General features: G+C 40.1%; 1 protein-coding gene and 1 long non-coding RNA gene across 7 annotated transcripts in view; one reads left to right on the forward strand and one right to left on the reverse strand.

Moving 5' to 3' along the window:
- The window catches only part of prex2 (phosphatidylinositol-3,4,5-trisphosphate-dependent Rac exchange factor 2), a 351,801-nt gene extending 339,704 nt beyond the window's left edge, over window positions 1–12,097 (reverse strand). For 3 of the 6 annotated variants that reach the window (XM_069921299.1, XM_069921297.1, XM_069921296.1), the window contains exon 1: window positions 11,857–12,096. In XM_069921299.1, coding sequence (XP_069777400.1) covers window positions 11,857–12,000 — 144 coding nt within the window. In that variant the 5' untranslated portion in view covers window positions 12,001–12,096. Of the gene's footprint in view, window positions 1–4,585; window positions 4,613–9,898; window positions 10,353–11,856 lie in introns of those variants that run through there. The other 3 variants (XM_069921300.1, XM_069921298.1, XM_069921301.1) reach the window with 3 other exon arrangements.
- Window positions 10,352–17,734, forward strand: part of LOC138755395 (uncharacterized) — a 54,269-nt gene continuing 46,886 nt past the window's right edge. Inside the window, exon 1 of the long non-coding RNA XR_011352250.1 lies at window positions 10,352–10,694. This is a non-coding gene — a long non-coding RNA (uncharacterized lncRNA). The remainder of the gene's footprint in view (window positions 10,695–17,734) is intronic.

Below are 17,734 nucleotides of genomic sequence, written 5' to 3' on the forward strand. Positions count from 1 at the left end.
TTATTAATTAAAATAGCTACACCTCTTGCTTTAGATCCAAATGAAGGCGATATTACTTGACCCACCATCCTCTTTTTAATTTTGTGTGTTCCAATTTGGTTAGGTGCATTTCTTGTAGCAAGACTATATCGGTCTTTAATTTTTTTTAGATATGCCAAGACCAATTTTCTCATCACCATTCGTTAATTCCATTAACATTAAAACTAATAAATTTCAATGTTCTATCCATATTATTTAAAACAATATTTTTTAAACAGTAAAACTCTAACCAATCGTAAAGTGATCTTTCCCCTTTAAGAAAAATACACAGTAATCCAGCCCCGATGTGACATATATGTAAAGCCTCAAAAACCTGCGTAAAAAGCCCGTGGAACCTCTTGAGGAAGAAGAATCCCTCCCTCTTGCACAATTTTATTTTATTACAGTACTCCTTTCTAGGAGCCATTCTCCTCCTTCCAGTGGAATTTCCATCCTGCTATTACTTTTCCCTGATTTTTTCCCCCTTTTGCTCTGTGAACATTTCTATACACTTTATTTTTAAACAATAAATATGAGAAAATAAATTTTTAATTTAAAAATACAACTTTTATTTAATTCCATTATAAATATTTTCAGTCTTCTCCCTCAGCAACCTCAATCTTTTTTACAAACTTCACAGAAAATTTTCCACCTAGTTCTTGATCTTGAAAAAAAAATCACCAGTTCCCTTCTGCTACTTCGACCTTCAAAGTCGCGGGGTATATCATTGAATATTTCAGGTCTTAAAGCACATAGTTGTCTATTCACATCTTCAAATTATTTTCTTTCTTTAATCAAGGATCGGGCTAAGGTTTATTAAAAAAAAGTACCTTTTCACGATCAACCTTGGGCGGGCTATTATTCACATATGCTGCTCCCAGAATGATCTCTGTTCTTTGTAGATTAAAAGTCTCTCCAGAACTAGTCTTAATCTCTGGTCACTGGCTCTGTTGGGTCCAAGTGTTCGGTGACCTCTCTCAAAATGCAGTTTTTCTCCAAATCTCTCTTCTCCCAACACTTGTGGATTCATTTTTGAAAAAAGTTTACTGGGTCTCTTTTCTTGATTCCTTCCTTTAGTCCAATAATTTGGGCATTGTTCCGTTGACTGAAGTTCTCCATATGATCATCTTGGTCAAGCAGTCCTTGTTTATCCGACTCCCGTTCTTTGACTTTTTTTTTCCCCAGAGCATCAAGTTTTTCATAAGTCTTCAACAATCTCTTATTTTGGTCAGTTTCTCTGTCATATCTCTCATCATCGTTTTAACACTTATGAATCGGTTACTCAAATTCTCCATTTTTTTTACAGGATGATGCCCAGTTCTTGACCCAACGCTCCAGTTTTACCTGGTTCTGCTAGTCCCATCGCCATTTTTGCACTGCTCCCTTTCAGAGTTTCACCCAAAGTTCCCGGAAGAATAGAAGCTTCTTCAATCTTTGTTCTCAACTACCTTGGCTTCTTTGTGCTAGTTTTATTTGTTTTTGATGAAGAAAATCTTGATTTTCAAGTTTTAACTCTCTATTTAGCGCTTCACAGAGAGCACAACCAAAACACATCAATCTAAGTCCTTCACGTGCCACGCTCCCCGCAATGTCACACTAGCTGCTTTCAAGTGGCCAGAATACCCGACTGTAAATCTGCCTATTCTACCCCAATGCGGCTGTCGGGTGGCCTCCTGAGAGTGGAGAACTTACCTAAACCTCCTCCTATAGGTATACTCTCCGGCTTGGAGAATCCCTCGTTGCACCTGAAAGCAGCACCAGGCAAAGCGGCTGGCAGCTTTCAGGTACCTAGCAGTCCCCGCTGCCTGACAAGTCCCCCAGCACGGGACATCAGGGCTGGGGCAGCTGGCGCTGGGGGGCTGTCAGGCAGCAGGGAGGGGGGCTTATCAGATGGATGCCCCTGCCCCGACTCAGGAACCAGTGTTTGCTCCATGGCACCTCTCCCCACTTCAGACCTTTCAGGTGGCAGAACACCACCTTCAGTGCTGCCACCTGAACATCCCTTCACAGACACCCGCAGCCTCTCCAGAGCCGCATTCTCCAGGCGATTCCATCTGAAAGCGGCTACTATGTATGAGATGTCTCCTAGCCTGCTTCCACAACACCTCTACCATTAATTGTAGTACATGTGACAGTAAACTTGAATTTGAGATCATTGTCCAAATTAGCATTTCAATACTAAACATAATAATGGAAAAAAAACAACCTCTCTGCACATCAGCATCATTATCTTTCATCATTAATTTTTTTTTTTTAAATCAGGGCTGTAAACAACAAAAAAATTAAGATGATATTCCAAAAATCCAGATTGGAAAAGGATGGAATGGAATTTAAGACAGACCATGAAATCAAAAATACACAACTTTCTAATCCATTTGCAAATTTCAGGAAACAAATGGATGGTCAGCAAGTTAAGAAACATTACCAATAATTTGCAAAATCAAAACAGTTTGTATATTATGCATTAGTGGTAATAGTTTCAATTGCCATTTTTTTCCCCCCTGAAGACAGTGATGACAGGTTTTCCAGTTTCTGTTTCAAGCAAGAACAGATGATATGGTTTTAAATTCAACAGCAGGAAAATTTGCAGTTTTTATTTAATTATTTGTGGATGTTACACTCACTAAACAATGGACTCCCAAAAATTTAAAACATTAACCCAAAAACAGGAAGACATGAAAATTAAAATGGAAAGATTGAGTAATTACATTTTATATTAATGAGATCGAACTACAGCAACTGTAGGAGAGGGTTTAAACTAATTATAGCAGGGGGTGGAAATCTATGCAAAAAGACAGAGGTAAGCAATGCAGAGACAAAAACAAACGTTAAAACGAAAAGGAACAGAAATGTTAAATGTAAAAGATACATAGATTATTGGATTGTAAAAGGGCAATAAGTACAAGGGCAGATTATCACAAGGCCCCTAGTATTCAAAACAAAGTCAATGAATTTAAGGGCACAAATCAATAGCCTTAGACAAATAGAGTAGGTGGTGCTAAGTCCATGACCAGATCAGCTATGGTCTTATTAAATGGCAGAGAATGCTCAAAGGGCCAGATGGCCAACTCTCACTCGTATTTCTTATTTTATTATGTTATCAATCTTAATCCGGCTGACTACTATCTGGCAATACTTGGCTTCTTTTTCTATTGCATCGAGCATGCTGTACCAGGAAACTAATTTGACTGCCAGAGGCACCTCTCCTTCCTCCAACACTTTATGTCTTCATACAAACCCATCAGATATTTGTGCAGTACACATAAGAGAGCAGTATTAAGTATATATTTCTACAATTACAAAGATTGTTGTCCTTATCTCAATAATGTGTCATCATATCACCTGATGTATAAAACTGTTTGACCTTCCAGAATTATACACAGCTACCTCCCAGTACTCCATCAGTCTGAGAAGAATCAGCTCAGGCTATTTAGTGCTCTGAGAATTTACAATGAAATAGTGAAAGGTTGAACCCAAGTTACCAGGAGGACACAAAGAAAGCAGATGTTATTTTCAGAATCCTTCCAGGTAATTCACATATTCAGCTCCAAGCTAGTGTGAATTCATTTTCAAAACTGAAATCTCACCTTGTGGACACATTTTCAAATGAAGCATTGCCAACAGAAATAAAATCTAGTATTATTTCAATAAATAGAAATGTTATTATCTGTTCAACTCATCTTTATGGAGAATTATACATATAGTCCTTGGATAGGTAAAGAATAACAGCCCTTATGCTACATTTCAAATCAATCCTATTAAAATGTATACATTAAGCTTTTACTGGAGGTTGCACAACTGAATTAAATAACTTCATGCTTCACAATTCACATAATAACTTGCATATTTTTTCACTAATTTTCCTGATAGCACTAAACATGGAGCAATACAAACTTAACGAGGTTGAGTCTTGCAATAAAGAGCTTTCAAATACTCACTTTTACATTAATAAAACAACATGATCCCAATTATTTCTCAGCCTGAGCACCAAATTGTTAATCAACGATTCCCTGGTATGTGAGGCATCTACTTAGCATAAGAAATTTTTCATAATTTGCATTGCTAATTATCAGTTAAAAATGAGAGCCTACCTGATAGTCAGCCTATTCCTTAAATGGTCTAGATTCCAGGATTGGAGACAAAAGAGACTGCAGGTGCTGGTAATATGTGGCAAAATATTAACCAAGCAGGTAAAGCAGTACTCATGCAGTATCTCAATCTGAAATGTTCACTATACCTTTGCCACCACAGATGCTGCTTGATTCACTGAGTTCCTGCAGCAGATTGCTCTTTACATTCCAAGTCTTGTGGATTTAAAGGAATCACTTCAAAAATTGTGGGCAAAAACATGGAAAAGTATAGGATATTATGATCTCGGCTGTTCACCTAATCTCCAAAACTAACAGTTACCTATCATTCGCAGTAAATATTGAATCAAATCTACACCATCTCCTTTGATTGCCTTTTTCACTGATTTTTCCAGCCATCCCAGCCTTGTTCCTTTGTTTCTCAGGATTTCTATGCTGGTAAATATATTTATTTAATGAATTTGTCTGATTCCACTTACTGGAGAAATTCTGTCAGTAATGTGAACCTGAGAACAAGACAAAAAAAAAATGCATCTTTAGCCATTTTAAACAATTGTTTTTTTTTAATTATGCTGTTTATGCCAGACCATGACCCCACATTATCGATATAAAGAACATAAAAGTATTCTTCCCCTCTCATTCCTGCATTATTTTCAATCTCCTGCATTAGAAATTTCTCTGCAACCCCTTTTCCCCTGTGGTATGTTACAGCTCTGTACTCTGCTTGGTATTTCCAAAACTGTTACATATTTCATTTGTGTGTTTAATCCCTAAAAAAGTATTTGAGTCCATTCATTTCAATTATTTTTCCTTGCCCTAAAAATTCAGTTTATATTTGTAATAATTCCCTTTTCTACTAAAAGCCCAACTTTGCCATTTCATTGCTGCTTATTATCAGATCATTTCTGTCATTTACATGTTAGTTCCAGGAACAATTGTTCTATCTTATCATCCAATATTTTACCAAGATCCATCAATGCCCGTTTTATATTTTGCTCTAATACATAGAAGCATATTGTTCAAGTTTTGAAGAGTTCAATTGCCACAGGATCAGTACCTTTTAAGCAACACTTTTGGATTTCCATTACCAATACTTTGACAATTCACTTCTAATTATTCCATCATGCCTAATCAGTGCTTCTCTTGACAAAATAGTTTTGCTTCTTCAACTCTTTCAAATTCTCTTATCAATATTAAGATCTTGATTTCCTCACTCATTAACCATCTCTTCATAATTTAATCCTTTAATTGCACTCATTCGAGAATGGGCACTGTTCTCCTCCAAGATGAAACATCTTTCCTAAGATCAACTGTCCAAACTGAATGCGCGCTCTGAATAACGGTCGACCAGGTTGGAAAGGAGCAAGGATTCCGTAGAAGAAGTGACAGGGAGTAATGACGTGATGCCTATTTTTCTTTAATTTACTCAATTCAATTTGTTTCTGGGACTAACTGTACACCCCAAGGTGAAAAAGTGTAATCAGGCCTGAAGTCAGCAGTGCAGACGTCAGCCCTGCACATCATTTTTAACCAATGAGCATCCAAATAATTCTGGTGCAAAGCCGGCGAAGGAGTTGGCCTTATTTTACTGATATTCCACATGTACAATATTAAAAAAGATCTGTGACAACAAGAAACAATTTTGTTCCTCCCATTAATTGTAAATTAGAGGCAACAAATAATTTCAACTTGGAGAATGATTATTTACTTTCTTACTATACTTTTTTTTTTAAACATGTAGATATACCATGTATTTACAAACTGTACATGATGATTAGGGTTCTGCTATTTCCAAGTGATTCCATAGGGATTCCATGAGCTAAAAAGTTTGGGAAATCCTGCTGTACACCATATTTCTTTATTATCATTTCCTGAAGGCTAAGGCCAACATTTTGGTAGTTTCTCACTATTTAGAAAATGTTCTGATTTGTTGTTCTGAGATCCAAAGAAGATATCATAGCTTTCCACAATAAAAGAAGTACTCTGGTTATCTAGTTTTCTCTCCTCTTTTTAAAAAGCAAGATAATAGTCAATGACAGACATTGAAGGGGTAATTCATAGTGGACTTTGTCTTTACTTAAAGCTAAGACGAGGCCTCGATGAGCAGGACAAACCATCTTAGACTAAATAATCTAAGGGCAGTAAGTATCTAATTGAAAGATAAGGCATGGAATGAGAGGCTCTATGATAGGCCAGAAGGAGAGTGTACGCTCTCCCATGACTGTATGGGTTTCCTCTGGCTGTTCCAGTCTCCTCCCATGTTCCAAAGACTTAATGAGTTGGTGGGTTAATTGGTCACGTGGATGTATTTGGGGCAGCACAGGGTCATCGGCTGTGACAGATCTCTAAATTAAAATTAAATTTAAAATGAAGTTGGGAAAAATGTTAGAAACCAGCTAAGGACTAACTAAAAAATAGAAGTGGGAGAAAATAAATTGTGAGATTAAACTAGCAAGAAACACAAAAAAACATAGTAAGATCTTTTGTGAGTATACAAAAAGGAATAGCAGCTGAAGTAAACACAAGGACACAGCCTTCTCATTGCAGGCCATATTCCCCCCCCCCCCCCCCCCAACTAAACACAGGGGCCCAAGCATTTTTAAAGGAGCCATGCACTGAAATGATATACATCTTATTCGTTTATGTAGTAAATAGGGGAGAAGTATGTAAGAAACCAACTAAACACGACTACTTCACCAGAAAGGGAGCCCATAAACTTTGAGCGGTGTCCTTAGGGTTGAGAATGGCTGCACTTAGGAATTCGTTAAGAAAAGAAAGATGGAAATGGCAGCGACTTTGAACAATTCTGTTGCATCTAACACTAAAAACATCCTGAGATGGTTGACATTGAGAGATACCTCCTGTGCAGCCAGAATATCGCCCCCAATATGCATTGCAATCAAGATGACTGTGATGGAGACAAGACAATTGTCCACCTCTTCGTAGACAGGATTTGCTAAGAATGTGTAAAGTAGGATGACATGAGAGCCATTGTCATAGTTCATCCCCAGAAGCAGTAAAATGTAGGGCTCTCTGACTTACGGGCTGTTCCCAGGGATGCACAGAGGAAAGACATCTGGTGCTGCCAGAAGATCATCAATTCAAAGAAAAGTCCTTTGGTCTGCCTGAAACTTGTTGGTCTTCTAGCACAGTGAGATGTCAGAGAGGGAATGCTGCTGCCTGGCATAACCCATGCAGAGGAATGCACTGAAGCTTTGGGCAAAGGGGGTGTTTCTACTGAGCCGGGAAAAGCGCAGTGATGCGAGGTAAAGCGCGGTGATACCTCGAATCTGGCCGCACTGTAAACACATCCGGTTGTGGCCGATGTGTGGTGATTCGAGGTGCTCCGGCGTCCTACTTTTGAGGTGGTCGATGCGGGGTGATGCGAGGGACGACCTCGCAGTGGAAACACCGCAGGTGACTCACCGGAAATCGCGATTTTTCACCCGCGGTTTTCAATTGCTCATCGGACTTCCTGATCACCTCACATTCCTCGCATCATCTCACATCGCCCTGCATCACCGCGTATTCAATCGCTCGGTAGAAACAGTTCAGGTAGTCCAAAAATGCGCGGTGATGCGAGCGACAAAAAATCGCGGTGATTCGAGGTGTCCTTAGTATGAACACAGCTAAAGACTTTGTGGGACCTTCTGCTGCTTGGAATTGAGGGAAAGCTCCTCAAATAACTGAAGAGGATGTAATCGCAGGGCATGCATTAATGGCAATGGTGCACTACACTACAATGTACAGAAACAAAATATATATTGGAATATAACACTTAGAATGTGAAAAGGACTTTGCATGCTTTATTTTTTTTTTATTGTGAATATGGTTTATTTTTGGAAATAAAATAAAGTTGAGTAGATGGACTAGCTTAGTTATCTCACTGAAACACAGAAGATTCTGAATGTGCTTGATCATATAAATAGTGAAAGGATGTTCCACAATGTGGGAAGTCGAGGACTAGTGGCATTGTTTTAGAATACAGTGGAGGAGGAAATTTGTATTTTTGGAGATGAAAAGTAAATGAGGGTCACAAAAACTTTGAATTCTCCACTCCAGGGACCTGAGCAATCTAATTCATTCAATATATTCAAGGCTGAGGCAGACATCTGCGGGACAAAAGGGGAATAAAGGGTTATAAGAAACTGACAGGAAAGTGGAGGTAAAGAGAAGATCAGATCTGATTTTATTGAATGGTAGAAGAGGCTGATGGAACTATAAATACAATTCTTTTCTTAGATTCCATCGTTTCTTAAAATTCGAGTCTATTTCAATTTTCCAATTTATTCCTTCCACATTCCCTCTCAAAGCCCATCTCAGGGGCATGTTCAATGACAGCTTCCGACTCACATTCTAATAACTATCAATTCCTCCCAACAGTGCACCTCAACATTGTTACCTTAATTTCATTTATTGATAGAAACCAAAGGCCACGTAAATGCATTCTTGTAATCTTATTCTCTTTGTCTATTCCCAGTCTATATCATAGGATCACTTCAAATTCCAAGTGCTTTTTTTTGTGTTTGTGCAGAGCTTTTTGGAGGTGCACAACCACTGCCTTCCTATCCACCATGCTAGTTACCTCCTCAAAAGCAACTCTCAATTAACCAGGCATGGCCTACCCTTCTCAATTACATCCTAATTTCCTCTAATCAGTACATACTAGTCTAAATGTTCAATGAGCCTATCATTTATTTACAACTAAGATTGGTGGGGAAGCTCCTCAAACAAGAAGGGATAATAACCTTCCAAAACTACAATGTTCAATAACAGAATTGCCTGTCTGCACTATTGCAAGTAATTTTTTTTGTTCCAGAATTACAGTATTATGCATTTACTGTCTCTTGAATTTAATTCAATTAGCATAATACCTGCATTATGATTTTTGTATAGTACAAGTTCAGTTGGAAATTAGTTGCTAATGGATGTACACTGTGCCATATATATAGGACAATCAACATCATCATTTGAATGTACAAACAAATTTGACAATGATTTTTTTTAATTGCACTTTTTTCCTTCGAATATCTCTGAAAATGACACTACGAATGTGGAAAGATTTTTCACCATAAATATATTATTGTAAATAAACTCGCTTTCATTTTTTTTAAATCAGCTTTGGTAACTTTCGGACAACGATGGCTAAATTTAGTTTTGTGGGTCACTCATCCCTGAAGTAATTTATTTTATTCAGTTATTTATTTTCATTCACAAATTTCCCCATCCCACACTGAATTGACATTATCTTCCCATGATGTCACAGCTTTATACTGTGTATAAGCTTTGGTGCACTTGAACCATCAAGTGCTGACTCATTAGCTTAATCCAAATGTGACAATTTAAGGTTTAACAGATATGAAATGCATTGGACTTATGTATATGACAATCAACTGTCATAGTACTGACACAATGTTTGTAATGTATCACTTAGTGCTGTTCATACTGTCAAGATCAATGTAGCCTTTGTTCAAGTGAGGCAGGGTTTGAGGGAATTGGATAACTGAACAATCGTATGCAGTGGACCACTTTAAATTACTAAAAAGTTTTTATTTCATTCATTTTTATTTTAGTTATAGACATCTATGAATGGAAGGAATCTGAGAAATTGCATAATTAAACATGTAAGTTAGAGTGAGTTTGAGTGCAATACACAAACGTTCTGGAGAAACTCAGTCCATCACGCAGTCTGATGAAGGGTCAAGGCCCGAAACATTGGTAACTCCAAGCTTTTTCATGCTAGGCCTCCACATGGGCCCGGCTATAAATGCCGAGGGAAAACATAAACTTACCTTTCATGGAGCAGCTTAGGGCTGTTCCTGCATCGCATTCATGTTGAGCAGTGCCTCGTAGCTCCCTCCGAAGCTGATAAAGGCGGGGCAACTGGTGCCATTGCGCCACCCGTCATAAATACGCGGCAAAGCAATGGCCATCTTCCCGACCCATAACCCCCCACACAGCTGGAACCGCTCTGTGTTTCCCAAAATAGTTCCAGCTGTGTGGAGGATTATGGGTCGGGAAGACGGCCAGTACCCTGCTACATTTTGAGCCATGGACAGTGGCCCCCAAAGGCTTAAGCGCCCAGCGAGGTACCAGAGTGGCCGGCGGGACAGTCACAGCCCACACCAGCCACCCCGAGGACCCACGCCCAGATTGTCCCCGCCCTGATAGCCCCCACTGACCACCCTGACCTGATGGCCTCCACCCAGACAGCCCCCACTGGCCTCCCTTGCCCTGAGGAGGTCATGGACGGAGAGGGGTGAGTGGGTGGGAGAGAGAGGGGAGAGGGGTCACTGGCTGACAGCGTCATCGCAACGTCATCAGCCCACCCCGAACCAGCATTATAGTCACGTGAGGCACCGGATGATCGTTCCCTGAGAGGGACTGCAGTGGGCGCCTTAGAGCCGGCCATGGCGCATTCATAGAAGTCAGTCTCCCGACGCAAGGGCGGAGAATCTCCGCCTTTTCCACTGCATGAAAGGGCCTTTCCAGCTGCGTGACCTGCTGAGTTTGTCCAGCACGCGAGTGTATTGGACGGAGAGAAGAGCCCAGCTCCGCGTCGCCATGATCGACTTGCAAGCCTTCATGGTAAATCTGTCAATTACCCAGTTTCAAGTCACAAATGCCGAAACGGTCAGACATTACACAGTCGGTTCTTCTCGGAATTATTGCAAGTCCTTGTTGAAACCCTGAAACACGCGCGACTTTCTAAACTGTGCTGTGACAAGGCATCACTCAGACGTTTCTCGGAAATTTACAAAATAGGCAAACGCTCCCAAACTAACACCACGTCTATGTTGTGTTTTCCTAAAGGATATCGGCCGTTTCATGGCCCATTGTCTGAACTCGCTCCGGGTCCCTCGGGGTGCCCTTAGGAAATCAATTCATATAAATAGATTCTAAATTCCCGGGATACGCATCATTTCCTCCCTCATCACAGTTTGAGGGGGTGGGTGGAGACCCTCACACCGCCTTTTCCAACCATTTCCCTCAGGGTTGCCCTCGGCAAAGTTTCCCAATAATGTCTATTGATAAACCGTCTTTCACAAAAGGCACGGGAATGTTTTATTTGGGGAGGAGCGTGCCCCACCAGAACTCGGTGCCCCGTGTTGGCCACGGCGATCCAAGCCGAGTAAATCTTAAGCATCGCAGCGAGAAATGAAACAGCCGCTGTGGTTGGAGAAGGGCTCAGACCCGAACTGCCGCTTGTTTATCTTTGCCTCCTGTGGACGCTGCGGGACCCGATGAGTTCCTGCAGCATCTCCCTGTGTGTGTGTATTAAATCTATTAGATGCCCTGTTCACAGGACCCCCTTACTTCAGAGGGATCAAGTGGTCAACACGAGGGAAGTGGAGCATTGTTTTTTTTTAATTGCAGCAAGAAGATCTGGACCATGCCAAGTTTTGCATGTGTGCTCGATTGAAGTTTACAGTGACACGAGAAACTCGGTGGCCCTTTAACCTCAATCAAAGCCAGTGAACGGGGATGGAGAGGAAACTCAAGAGTTTCCGTTGTACCGAAATAGGTTTAATCTTCAAACTTTTATCAAAAATCTACTTTAAAATGTGACGACAGCCGTCCGACGGGATACGTGCTTTCGTGTTCACAAATATTAATAACCCTCCGTGTTCTTTTAAACCTTACCGTTTAAACGGGAAACTCAACTCACTGTGGCACATGAAGTCAGCTGCAAATGAAGCAGGGCCATGAAACGGCTCAAGGTTGGAGAGAGAGGAGAAAACAAACTTACGGAGACGAGGAACTCCAGTGTCTCAACGTAATCTCGCTCAGTCTTCAGAATTTCAGTCAAAACACAAACTCGAAGGCGAAGCTGTTTTTCCAAATCTTTGCTGCTAATTTCTCCTTTGCTCTCCGACTTTCCCTCCTCGGTCATCTTACTTCAGCAATGCGTTGGTATTAAATATATTAGATGCACCACCTCCCCTGTTCACAGGACCCCTCCTCCCTTACTTCAGAGGGATCAAATGGTCAACACGAGGGAAGTGGAGCATTGTTTTCCTTGGATTTAAGCGAGAGTTTCAGCTGAATGTACAAGAGGTGAGGGGGAGGGGGCTGGCTTCCCGTCAGATGGGCGACTCCAATAAATCAAGGCAGCAGTGGAGCTGGGAGGGCAGGAAAGGCCAAGGAGAGCAGGCTGTCGTGTCGACTGTATGCTGCAGGCGGCAACCAAATGGAATATAAGTGTGGGAACTGCTTGTCTGCCCATTCATCAAATACTTCCACCCCCACCAGAATCAGGAAAGGGAACAATCTGAGAAACTGTCAGCCAGACATCTACAGAGTTACACCTAAGACTCAAAGCCAAGAGTGCCTGCCCGAAATATTGATTGTCTATTTCTCTTCATGGATGCTGCCTGACCTGTTGAGTCCTTTGTGATGCCCTGCTGCACCAGTAAGCAGACACAAAACTCGAGAAAGACTGTACAACAGGCTCCATTCCGTTAAAAGTGTCTGCTGCAGTGGTAGCCCTACTGGTGACTCCTGAGTGACTGGCTCGGGAGGGGCCAGCTCAGGATTATATCCCAGGCAGTTGATTGACAGCCAGCCAGGTGGAGTTAGGTCTATTCATGTCGGCTGATTGACAGCCAGCCAGGTGTGGTTGGCCCTCCAGTGATCTTCCTGCAGGTACAGAGATCGCCCCCTGCAGTAGGCTGGTGGGGCATCACCACATACTTCTAATTCCTTTGTTCAAGTGCATACTTTACAAATACCATGAATATTGTGAACACATCCTTGCTGCCCAGAATGTTCACTCAAAATCTGCTCATGGTTTTGGCTTAATTGTCGCATATGAACTGGAAAATCAGAATCAGGATTTATTGTCATGAACAAGTCAGGAAATTCAGTGTTTCGTGGCAGCATTATAGTGCAAGCATACATATTATAATCATCTTATGACATTACTATAACAGATAAATTAATAATACTAACAGAAGTGCACAAAAAGTAAGCCAGTGTCTTTGGTTCATTGATTATTCAAGAATCTGATGACAGCGAGGAAGAAGCTGCCCTTGTGCTCATCTTGAGGCTCCTGTACCTTTTCCCTAGTGCTAGCAGAGTGAAGCGGGCATGGCCTGGGTGGTGGGTGTCTTTGAGAATAGAAGTTGCTTTTTTAAGACTGCCTCACGTAAATGTCCTCAATGGAGTGGTCTGGTGTCTGTGATGTCGCAGGCCGAGTTAACAACCCTCTGGAGTTCTTTCTTGTTCTGAGAGTTGGCACCTCCATACCAGGCAGTGATGCAACCAGCCAGAATGCTCTCCATAGTACACCTGTAGATGTTTACAAGACTCTTTGGTGACATACCAAACCTCCTCAGACATCTCACAAAGTCTAACCACTGGTGAGCCTTCTTTGTCATTGCATCAACATGAAGGTTCCAGGACAGATCCTCAGAGAGGTTTACAGCCAGGAATTTAAAGTTCTTAGCCCTCTCCACTACTGAGCCGAGCCCTCAATGAGGACTGGGTGATGTTCCCCTGATTTCCTCCTGAAATGCCAGTATTTTTACGAAATTTATAATGTCAATTTTTACTAAGTATTTTTTTTTAAATTAATGTTTTCTTTCGCTAGGCAAAGAGTTCATGTGACTAATGTACATTTGTAAACCAAATAAAGTATTTGGCAAAAGAACAAAAGGGGACAGGAGGAAAGAAGCACGTTTAATGCACTAAGTTATGTTGTGATTCGGAGAATAAAAACAATAATCCATAAGAAATTAGGTAATCTGTCTGAAAAGAGAAATGTCACTACAAAAAGGGGAGAGAGCGCGGTGGCAAGATGAACATCAGGTTCTCTGATTATTTTCAGTGTTTTTCTTGAACATCCTTAAATTTTCAAAACATTCATAAGATTAGATTTTACAATTATATAACCATATAACCATTTACGGAGTGGAAACAGGCCATGTTGGCCTTTTAAGATTGTTACTTTTCAAATACTATCCTTTCAGATGTGTTGTTGTAAAAAAAAACAAAAGTCAAAAAGAACTGGAGATTGCAGGTGCTGGAACCTGGCACTAAACAACCTGCTGCAGGAACATGGAGAACTGAGCGCAGAATCAGTGGGAGAAAAAGAATGGTCGATATTTCAAGCTAGAGCCCTTCATCTGGACTTAATTCCAACATTTTGTTTGTTGTTCCCATTTTTCAGCATCTGCAATCTTTCTTGTTTGCTTCTGTATTGAAAACAGAGTGGCACGTTGTAGCGCGAATAAAAGCTCTCACAACTGGAGGGAGAACAAATGCTTTTATTAGCTTATAACTATGGGTAGGGTTTCACAGTAGTCTTCGGAAGGGTTCTGGATTTAGGCAGGAAAGCAGGCAGCACAACACACTACCAGTGAACACGTGCAACCAAATCTCCTGTTTTAGATGAATAGATGCACAGAGAATAACATGCTCAAAGGCTTTAATATAACAAGTATGCAAATTAATCACTCCATTTTTGACATAAATAAACTGTCAATATGACACAAGGTTGACAAAACAAAGCCCTTTAAGATACATTTCCCTTCTATTTCAAGTATTTTATTAGAAATATTATTGTGGTGTGCTAGGTGTGTGTGTGTGTGTGTGTGTGTGTGTGTGTGTGTGTGTGTGTGTGTGTGTGTGTGTGTGTGTGACTGGCAAAAAGATGGTTCAGGTTCATTTAAGAATAAATCAAGCAATCAAATTCTAAATTCTGACTATCTCATCTCATAATCTTTATTTGTATTTGATGCCACCATTCTGGATAATTGTAATGGTTTTCAGTCTTGCGAGCTTTTGAATGATTAAAAGGTCTGTAATGAGACTGCAGGAAACCAACTCATCTGCCCCATTAATCTCCACCTGTGAGTGTCCACAGTCCTACAGTGGCCTTATCAGCCACCTCAGAGCCCTCAGATTTGGAAATGGGAAGTGTTTCACTAACCCAGAAATAAAGATGAATGTTGGTGCTTCAATATTGTCTATGGTAACCTTGAAGTTATATCATCATAAAATGTTTTTTAAAGAGATGAATGAAGAATGAATTGCATTAAAATTACAACATGGAAAACAGCCATTCAGTCCATCTGATCCAAGTTGGAGTTACCTATGCATTAATATTAACTATGGTTCCATGTGTCTGGGGTCTTACCAAATCTAGTTGTTTAATTTTCTTCAGCCATCATTTTTGTTCTGCAATTTTGCCTTGGTATTTCCTATCCCAATTATTTTAGGTTTAATTTTGTATCCTTGCTCTCTTGTTCTTGATTTGCCCATCAGTGGTTGCCTGCTTTCTCTATGTCCTATCAATGTTGTTTACCACTCAGTCAGTATTGTCACAATCAAGGAGCAAAGCATCATTCTATATCCTCGATCACTTATTTGGACCAGGTTCTGTCAAAGTCACTTGGTTGTAGACACCACAGTAGCTTTGATTCAGATATTGGAGTAAAATTTTTAAGAATTGCAAAAATGAGAACAACTACCTCAGCCTCAGTGACTAAAGACATAATTAACAAGAAAAAGGCAAAGATTTTGGTCCTCAGAAGCCAATTATTTTGGCCCTGAGATACCACAGTACAGGTTCCTCAAATAAGATTCCATAACCCTTCTGTTTGTAGTGGAGATTAATTGTCTTCCTCGCTCACTAAATGAAAACTATGGCCAGTTGCTGAAGATTCCACCATTGCAGCTTTAATCAAATCCTTTTACTTTGAACCAGCATTTCCAGAAGTTATTGGGTGATTCTGACACAATATTTCTGTTCCTATAATCAGATTCAGGTTTCAAATTTATTGTCAGAGTACATACATGACATCACATACAACCCTGAGATTAATTCTCCTGCAGGTAAGGCAGAATTACCACTTATTGGTAGTGCAAAACAAAAACTGTCTCAATTTACACATGTAAACAAAAAAAGAAATGTAAACAAACTGACTGTGCAATACAGAGAGAAAAAATAAAATGTAAGAGTCCTTAAATAAGTAATTGAGTTTGATATTGAGATGTCTGATGGTGGAGGGGTAGCAGGAGTTCCTGAAGCTGGTTGTGAAAGTCTTCTGGCTCCTACATCTATTTGCTGATGGTAGCAATGAGAATAAAGCATGTGCTGGGTGATGTTGATCCTTGATGATTCCTGCTGCTCCCCAATGGCAATAGTCCCTGTAGATGTTCTTGAAGGTGGGAAGGGTTTTTTCTGTGATATCCTGGGCTGCGTCCACAACCTTTTGCAGAGCTTTCTGCTCAGGGGTATTGGTGTCCCGATTGCAGACCATGATGCAGCTGCTCAGCACACTTTCCACCACACATCTGTAGAAATTTCCCAGGGTTTCCGATGTCATACCAGACCTCTGCAAACGCCTAAGGCAATAGATGTGCTGACGTGCATTCTTCATAACCCCATTAATGTGTTGGGTCCAGAAAAGATCCTCAGAGATAGTGACTCCCAAGAACTTAAATTTGCTCACCCTCTCCACCTCCGGTCCCCCAATGATCACTGGATCATACACCTCTGGTTTTCCCTTCCTGAAATCAACAATCAGCTCCTTAGTTTTGGGGACCTTGAGTGCAAGGTTGTTATTAGTGTGATGGTGCAACTGTAAATTAGTGAACCAGTCAAGAATAATGAACAATCAGAGATGTAAATTAAATCCCTCTAATGGAAGGTGTGTGAACTAAATTTGGTTGATTAAATAATCTGTGATTATTTTAATTTTAAAAATAATATTCTCATTAATAGTCATTATAAAAATACAGGAATATTATAAAATCCCATCAGGTACATTAATGTTCTTCAAAGGAAGAGTTCTCCTTGTCCTTACCTGGTTGAGATTTCAGAGCAAGAATAATATGTTTTGCTCTTAACCATTCCTGTAAAAAATGGTCAAGCCATTCAATTACATAAAACCAGAGAGTTAAAGCAGTTTCTCAAGAAACAAAGGAACTCTCCACCCAACAGTTTGGTGAGACATCTTTCATTGGAAAGATTACAGTAGTACAACAGGATAGCTCACCAGATCTTTCTAAGGACAATAAATCTCGCCCTTGCCAATGACGTCCATATTCTGAAAAATGAATAATGTTGCAAGAAATAAAAATAAAGTATTAAAATTGGGTTATCTAAACTAATCTCCTTTGATTTATTCCAAACTATTTTTTTCAAAAGAAAATGCTATAAACATTCATAGGAATTAGAGCTTCTATGGGTGAGAATAGATAGGACAGGGGGATTATCTCTGATAGGGTGAAATGAAGTTGTTGTGGGAATGAGCTGTTAGTCAAGTTTTCTGGTTGGTAAGATAATTGTGCTATTTGAGAGAAAACGTGAACAAAGGAGCACAAAGGCTAGGAAATGTAACACTTGGGAAATGCCCAATATGATGAGAGAAAAAACTGAGCCAATATTACCTGCAGCAGAAGTAGACCATATTGATCCAAACAGAAAAGCTGAGTAGCCTAAAGTGGTGGAATTCAATATTATATTCACTTCAATGTCACTTTTTTTTTCCATAATGAACATTTAATTGCCCTAAATTAGGATCCATTTTAATAGTTCTAGCATACTTACAATAATTTAAAACAAAAAAATCCAAAACTTTTGGATCTGCCTTGCCTGTTGTGTGATTTTTTTTTGTTGT

Source organism: Narcine bancroftii, chromosome 2, assembly GCF_036971445.1.
Source record: "Narcine bancroftii isolate sNarBan1 chromosome 2, sNarBan1.hap1, whole genome shotgun sequence".
NCBI lineage: Eukaryota > Metazoa > Chordata > Chondrichthyes > Torpediniformes > Narcinidae > Narcine > Narcine bancroftii.